Raw genomic sequence first — 10,000 nt, forward strand, 5'->3', positions numbered from 1 at the left:
TGATCTAGGAGGTTATATAGAACAGGCTTAGAGTGTGATCTAGGAGGTTATATAGAACAGGCTTAGAGTGATCTAGGAGGTTATATAGAACAGGCTTAGAGTGTGATCTAGGAGGTTATATAGAACAGGCTTAGAGTGATCTAGGAGGTTATATAGAACAGGCTTAGAGTGATCTAGGAGGTTATATACAGTAGAACATGCTTAGAGTGATCTAGGAGGTTATATAGAACAGGCTTAGAGTGATCTAGGAGGTTATATAGAACTTGCTTAGAGTGTGATCTAGGAGGTTATATAGAACAGGCTTAGAGTGATCTAGGAGGTTATATACAGTAGAACATGCTTAGAGTGATCTAGGAGGTTATATACAGTAGAACATGCTTAGAGTGTGATCTAGGAGGTTATATACAGTAGAACATGCTTAGAGTGTGATCTAGGAGGTTATATACAGTAGAACATGCTAAGAGTGTGATCTAGGAGGTTATATAGAACAGGCTTAGAGTGATCTAGGAGGTTATATAGAACAGGCTTAGAGTGATCTAGGAGGTTATATAGAACTTGCTTAGAGTGTGATCTAGGAGGTTATATAGAACAGGCTTAGAGTGTGATCTAGGAGGTTATATAGAACAGGCTTAGAGTGTGATCTAGGAGGTTATATACAGTAGAACATGCTTAGAGTGCGATCTAGGGGTTCAGGCTTTGGGGTCTGGAAAGCACCTTGAGATTGTTCCAATTGTTATTGGCACTATGTACATAAGTATAGTTTGAAAACATTTGTATTGAGTACAATTGGCTGCATTGGCTGTAGAATTAGCTGTATTCTAAAACACTCTAAAAATTAGTTTGTTTTGGAACCACAACCGCTATGATTTCTTCCGGTATGATATCATGAGATCAACAGCTACACAGACTTGGCCTTGCATAGATAGATAGATAAATAGATAGACAGATAGACAGATAGATAAATAGAAAGATAGATAAATAGATAGACAGATAGACAGATAGATAAATAGAAAGATAGATAAATAGATAGACAGATAGACAGATAGATAAATAGAAAGATAGATAGATAGACAGATAGATAGATAGATAGATAGATAGATAGATGGATAGATGGATAGATAGATAGATAGATAGATAGATAGATAGATAGATAGATAAATACTTTATTAATCCTGTAGTGAAATTCTGGACTGGCATGCCCTCTTACCATATCGGAATCATGGCTAGGAATGCGATGATGCTGGACAGTGTGAAGACAAACCCAGGGAAGACGCTGAGAGTGGCCTGATACACTTTGGTGTAGATAGGGGTGTAAGCCAGACTGGCCATCTTAAAAGACAGCTGAAGTGCAATAAGAATGACTCCTTAGAAGACAAAAGAAATAAGAATAGAATTACATATATGCATTTAGTAGAGAGTTTAATTGGAAGACATGTGCAGTGGAGGAAATACACATTGTCGTTATGTGTGCTACCTAGCTTCTCCCTCATGCCTAGCAGGAATATCAACTAAATTACTTTTCAATTGGTGCACCAGAAGATGAGAGTTCAACCATAATGTAATCTCTCTTCTATTATTACTTTGTATAGATGCTACAGTAATCTCCTGAATACCAAGATGGGCAGTGCTTATCTCAATCTGCGCCATCAGTTCAAATGATGTGACATTGGGCAGTGTTTATCTCAATCTGCGCCATCAGTTCAAATGATGTGACGTTGAGCAGTGTTAAGCAAATATACAGTACCAGTCAAAAGTTTGGGCACTCCTCAGTCAATGTTTTGTCTTTATTTTTATTATGTCCTACATTGTAGATTAATATTGAAGACATGTACACTATTATAGAAGAACACATGTAATTATGAAGTAAACAAAAAGGTGTTTGGGTGGCGACCCAGAACACACACATGCGGAAGATGTCGCAGTGAAATTTGTCATCTGCATTATCCCCTCCTGGGCTGTCCTTCCTCCAGGGCAACCAGGAGCATTGGGCTGCCTTTATGGCGCTTGGGGATCGTGTCCATCTCGGTAAGGGACAGCCAGGAGAGTGATCTTTTCCTGTTCTTTGGCATGTTAATTCTGTTGGAGTTCTTAGTGGAGGAAACCCCTTGTGAACATGCAAACTCCAAACAGAAAGGCCCGGGAGATAGCCCACCTGAGCACTGAAGGCCTGGGGAGAACTTGCCCCCAGGACCAACAGCACCCTATGGGGGAATTGAACCCAGGACCAACAGCACCCAATGGGGGAATTGAACCCAGGACCAACAGCACCCTATGGGGGAATTGAACCCAGGACCAACAGCACCCTATGGGGGAATTGAACCCAGGACCAACAGCACCCTATGGGGGAATTGAACCTTGGACCGTTTGCTGAGAGGCGGCAGTGCATGGACCTGAGCCTCTGTGCCACCAATAGCCCTATTACTAATTCTACAACTACTGCACTAATCCATATGACTACTGCACTAATCCATACAACTACTGCACTAATCCATACAACTACTGCACTAATCTATACAACTACTGCACTAATCCATACAACTACTGCAATAATCCATACAACTACTGCACTAATCCAAATGACTACTGCACTAATCCATACGACTACTGCACTAATCCATATGACTACTGCACTAATCCATACGACTACTGCACTAATCCATATTACTATTGCACTAATCCATATGACTACTGCACTAATCCATACGACTACTGCACTAATCCATACAACTACTGCACTAATCCAGACAACTACTGCACTAATCCATACAACTACTGCACTAATCCATACAACTACTGCACTAATCCAAATGACCACTGCACTAATCCATACAACTACTGCACTAATCCAAATGACCACTGCACTAATCCATACAACTACTGCACTAATCCATACAACTACTGCACTAATCCAGACAACTACTGCACTAATCCATACAACTACTGCACTAATCCATACAACTACTGCACTAATCCATATGACTACTGCACTAATCCATACAACTACTGCACTAATCCATATTACTACTGCACTAATCCATATGACTACTGCACTTATCCATACAACTACTGCACTAATCCATACAACTACTGCACTAATCCATACAACTACTGCACTAATCCAGACAACTACTGCACTAATCCATACAACTACTGCACTAATCCAAATGACCACTGCACTAATCCATACAACTACTGCACTAATCCATACAACTACTGCACTAATCCATATGACTACTGCACTAATCCATACAACTACTGCACTAATCCATACAACTACTGCACTAATCCATACGACTACTGCACTAATCTATATGACTACTGCACTAATCCATATTACTACTGCACTAATCCATATGACTACTGCACTAATCCATACAACTACTGCACTAATCCATATGACTACTGCACTAATCCATATGACTACTGCACTAATCCATATGACTACTGCACTAATCCATATTACTACTGCACTAATCCATATGTCTACTTCACTAATCCATACAACTACTTCACTAATCCATACAACTACTGCACTAATCCATACAACTACTGCACTAATCCATACGACTACTGCATTAATCTATATGACTACTGCACTAATCCATATTACTACTGCACTAATCCATATGACTACTGCACTAATCCATACAACTACTGCACTAATCCATATGACTACTGCACTAATCCATACAACTACTGCACTTATCCATATGACTACTGCACTAATCCATATGACTACTGCACTAATCCATATGACTACTGCACTAATCCATACGACTACTGCACTAATCCTTATTACTATTGCACTAATCCATATGAATACTGCACTAATCCATACGACTACTGCACTAATCCATACAACTACTGCACTAATCCATACAACTACTGCACTAATCCAGACAACTACTGCACTAATCCATACAACTACTGCACTAATCCATACAACTACTGCACTAATCCAAATGACCACTGCACTAATCCATACAACTACTGCACTAATCCATACAACTACTGCACTAATCCAGACAACTACTGCAATAATCCATACAACTACTGCACTAATCCATACAACTACTGCACTAATCCATATGACTACTGCACTAATCCATACAACTACTGCACTAATCCATACAACTACTGCACTAATCCATACAACTACTGCACTAATCCAGACAACTACTGCACTAATCCATACAACTACTGCACTAATCCAAATGACCACTGCACTAATCCATACAACTACTGCACTAATCCATACAACTATTGCACTAATCCATATGACTACTGCACTAATCCATACAACTACTGCACTAATCCATACAACTACTGCACTAATCCATACGACTACTGCACTAATCTATATGACTACTGCACTAATCCATATTACTACTGCACTAATCCATATGACTACTGCACTAATCCATACAACTACTGCACTAATCCATATGACTACTGCACTAATCCATATGACTACTGCACTAATCCATATTACTACTGCACTAATCCATATGTCTACTGCACTAATCCATACAACTACTGCACTAATCCATACAACTACTGCAATAATCCATACAACTACTGCACAAATCCATACGACTACTGCACTAATCTATATGACTACTGCACTAATCCATATTACTACTGCACTAATCCATACGACTACTGCACTAATCTATATGACTACTGCACTAATCCATATTACTACTGCACTAATCCATATGACTACTGCACTAATCCATACAACTACTGCACTAATCCATATGACTACTGCACTAATCCATATGTCTACTGCACTAATCCATATGACTACTGCACTAATCCATATGACTACTGCACTAATCCATATGACTACTGCACTAATCCATATGACTACTGCACTAATCCATATTACTACTGCACTAATCCATATGTCTACTGCACTAATCCATACAACTACTGCACTAATCCATACAACTACTGCACTAATCCATACAACTACTGCACTAATCCATACGACTACTGCACTAATCTATATGACTACTGCACTAATCCATATTACTACTGCACTAATCCATATGACTACTGCACTAATCCATACAACTACTGCACTAATCCATATGACTACTGCACTAATCCATACAACTACTGCACTTATCCATATGACTACTGCACTAATCCATATGACTACTGCACTAATCCATATGACTACTGCACTAATCCATACGACTACTGCACTAATCCATATTACTATTGCACTAATCCATATGACTACTTCACTAATCCATACGACTACTGCACTAATCCATACAACTACTGCACTAATCCATACAACTACTGCACTAATCCAGACAACTACTGCACTAATCCATATGACTACTGCACTAATCCATACAACTACTGCACTAATCCATACAACTACTGCACTAATCCATACAACTACTGCACTAATCCAGACAACTACTGCACTAATCCATACAACTACTGCAATAATCCAAATGACCACTGCACTAATCCATTTAACTACTGCACTAATCCATACAACTACTGCACTAATCCATATGACTACTGCACTAATCCATACAACTACTGCACTAATCCATACAACTACTGCACTAATCCATACGACTACTGCACTAATCTATATGACTACTGCACTAATCCATATTACTACTGCACTAATCCATATGACTACTGCACTAATCCATACAACTACTGCACTAATCCATATGACTACTGCACTAATCCATACGTCTACTGCACTAATCCATATGACTACTGCACTAATCCATATGACTACTGCACTAATCCATATGACTACTGCACTAATCCATATGACTACTGCACTAATCCATATTACTACTGCACTAATCCATATGTCTACTGCACTAATCCATACAACTACTGCACTAATCCATACAACTACTGCACTAATCCATACAACTACTGCACTAATCCATACGACTACTGCACTAATCTATATGACTACTGCACTAATCCATACAACTACTGCACTAAACCATATGACTACTGCACTAATCCATACAACTACTGCACTAATCCATATGACTACTGCACTAATCCATACAACTACTGCACTAATCCATATTACTACTGCACTAATCCAAATGACCACTGCACTAATCCATACAACTACTGCACTAATCCATACAACTACTGCACTAATCCATATGACTACTGCACTAATCCATACAACTACTGCACTAATCCATACAACTACTGCACTAATCCATACGACTACTGCACTAATCTATATGACTACTGCACTAATCCATATTACTACTCCACTAATCCATATGACTACTGCACTAATCCATACAACTACTGCACTAATCCATATGACTACTGCACTAATCCATATGTCTACTGCACTAATCCATATGACTACTGCACTAATCCATATGACTACTGCACTAATCCATATGACTACTGCACTAATCCATATGACTACTGCACTAATCCATATTACTACTGCACTAATCCATATGTCTACTGCACTAATCCATACAACTACTGCACTAATCCATACAACTACTGCACTAATCCATACAACTACTGCACTAATCCATACGACTACTGCACTAATCTATATGACTACTGCACTAATCCATATTACTACTGCACTAATCCATACGACTACTGCACTAATCTATATGACTACTGCACTAATCCATATTACTACTGCACTAATCCATATGACTACTGCACTAATCCATACAACTACTGCAATAATCCATATGACTACTGCACTAATCCATATGTCTACTGCACTAATCCATATGACTACTGCACTAATCCATATGACTACTGCACTAATCCATATGACTACTGCACTAATCCATATGACTACTGCACTAATCCATATTACTACTGCACTAATCCATATGTCTACTGCACTAATCCATACAACTACTGCACTAATCCATACAACTACTGCACTAATCCATATTACTACTGCACTAATCCATATGTCTACTGCACTAATCCATACAACTACTGCACTAATCCATACAACTACTGCACTAATCCATACAACTACTGCACTAATCAATACGACTACTGCACTAATCTATATGACTACTGCACTAATCCATATTACTACTGCACTAATCCATATGACTACTGCACTAATCCATACAACTACTGCACTAATCCATATGACTACTGCACTAATCCATACAACTACTGCACTTATCCATATGACTACTGCACTAATCCATATGACTACTGCACTAATCCATATGACTACTGCACTAATCCATACGACTACTGCACTAATCCATATTACTATTGCACTAATCCATATGACTACTGCACTAATCCATACAACTACTGCACTAATCCATATGACTACTGCACTAATCCATATGTCTACTGCACTAATCCATATGACTACTGCACTAATCCATATGACTACTGCACTAATCCATATCTACTGCACTAATCCATATGACTACTGCACTAATCCATATTACTACTGCACTAATCCATATGTCTACTGCACTAATCCATACAACTACTGCACTAATCCATACAACTACTGCACTAATCCATATTACTACTGCACTAATCCATATGTCTACTGCACTAATCCATACAACTACTGCACTAATCCATACAACTACTGCACTAATCCATACAACTACTGCACTAATCCATACGACTACTGCACTAATCTATATGACTACTGCACTAATCCATATTACTACTGCACTAATCCATATGACTACTGCACTAATCCATACAACTACTGCACTAATCCATATGACTACTGCACTAATCCATACAACTACTGCACTTATCCATATGACTACTGCACTAATCCATATGACTACTGCACTAATCCATATGACTACTGCACTAATCCATACGACTACTGCACTAATCCATATTACTATTGCACTAATCCATATGACTACTGCACTAATCCATACGACTACTGTACTAATCCATACAACTACTGCACTAATCCATACAACTACTGCACTAATCCAGACAACTACTGCACTAATCCATACAACTACTGCACTAATCCATACAACTACTGCACTAATCCAAATGACCACTGCACTAATCCAGACAACTACTGCACTAATCCATACAACTACTGCACTAATCCAGACAACTACTGCACTAATCCATACAACTACTGCACTAATCCATACAACTACTGCACTAATCCATATGACTACTGCACTTATCCATACAACTACTGCACTAATCCATACAACTACTGCACTAATCCATACAACTACTGTACTAATCCAGACAACTACTGCACTAATCCATACAACTACTGCACTAATCCAAATGACCACTGCACTAATCCATACAACTACTGCACTAATCCATACAACTACTGCACTAATCCATATGACTACTGCACTAATCCATACAACTACTGCACTAATCCATACAACTACTGCACAAATCCATACGACTACTGCACTAATCTATATGACTACTGCACTAATCCATATTACTACTGCACTAATCCATATGACTACTGCACTAATCCATATGTCTACTGCACTAATCCATATGACTACTGCACTAATCCATATGACTACTGCACTAATCCATATGACTACTGCACTAATCCATATGACTACTGCACTAATCCATATTACTACTGCACTAATCCATATGTCTACTGCACTAATCCATACAACTACTGCACTAATCCATACAACTATTGCACTAATCCATACAACTACTGCACTAATCCATACGACTACTGCACTAATCTATATGACTACTGCACTAATCCATATTACTACTGCACTAATCCATATGACTACTGCACTAATCCATACAACTACTGCACTAATCCATATGACTACTGCACTAATCCATACAACTACTGCACTTATCCATATGACTACTGCACTAATCCATATGACTACTGCACTAATCCATATGACTACTGCACTAATCCATACGACTACTGCACTAATCCATATTACTATTGCACTAATCCATATGACTACTGCACTAATCCATACGACTACTGCACTAATCCATACAACTACTGCACTAATCCATACAACTACTGTTACTAATCCAGACAACTACTGCACTAATCCATACAACTACTGCACTAATCCATACAACTACTGCACTAATCCAAATGACCACTGCACTAATCCAGACAACTACTGCACTAATCCATACAACTACTGCACTAATCCAGACAACTACTGCACTAATCCATACAACTACTGCACTAATCCATACAACTACTGCACTAATCCATATGACTACTGCACTAATCCATACAACTACTGCACTAATCCATACAACTACTGCACTAATCCATACAACTACTGCACTAATCCAGACAACTACTGCACTAATCCATACAACTACTAAACTAATCCAAATGACCACTGCACTAATCCATACAACTACTGCACTAATCCATACAACTACTGCACTAATCCATATGACTACTGCACTAATCCATACAACTACTGCACTAATCCATACAACTACTGCACTAATCCATACGACTACTGCACTAATCTATATGACTACTGCACTAATCCATATTACTACTGCACTAATCCATATGACTACTGCACTAATCCATACAACTACTGCACTAATCCATATGACTACTGCACTAATCCATATGTCTACTGCACTAATCCATATGTCTACTGCACTAATCCATATGACTACTGCACTAATCCATATGACTACTGCACTAATCCATATGACTACTGCACTAATCCATATTACTACTGCACTAATCCATATGTCTACTGCACTAATCCATACAACTACTGCACTAATCCATACAACTACTGCACTAATCCATACAACTACTGCACTAATCCATACGACTACTGCACTAATCTATATGACTACTGCACTAATCCATATTACTACTGCACTAATCCATATGACTACTGCACTAATCCATACAACTACTGCACTAATCCATATGACTACTGCACTAATCCATACAACTACTGCACTAATCCATATGACTACTGCA

The 10,000-nt window shown here is 38.5% G+C and overlaps 1 protein-coding gene across 1 annotated transcript in view; it reads right to left on the minus strand.

The window, feature by feature from the left end:
• The window catches only part of slc46a2 (solute carrier family 46 member 2), a gene marked incomplete at both ends in the record, with an annotated part of 19,456 nt that overhangs the window by 1,050 nt on the left and 8,406 nt on the right, over positions 1–10,000 (minus strand). The window contains one exon of the mRNA XM_080842975.1: positions 1,208–1,364. Coding sequence (XP_080699101.1) covers positions 1,208–1,364 — 157 coding nt within the window. The remainder of the gene's footprint in view (positions 1–1,207; positions 1,365–10,000) is intronic.

Source organism: Sprattus sprattus (genome assembly GCF_963457725.1).
Source record: "Sprattus sprattus genome assembly, chromosome: 7".
Classification (NCBI taxonomy): domain Eukaryota; kingdom Metazoa; phylum Chordata; class Actinopteri; order Clupeiformes; family Clupeidae; genus Sprattus; species Sprattus sprattus.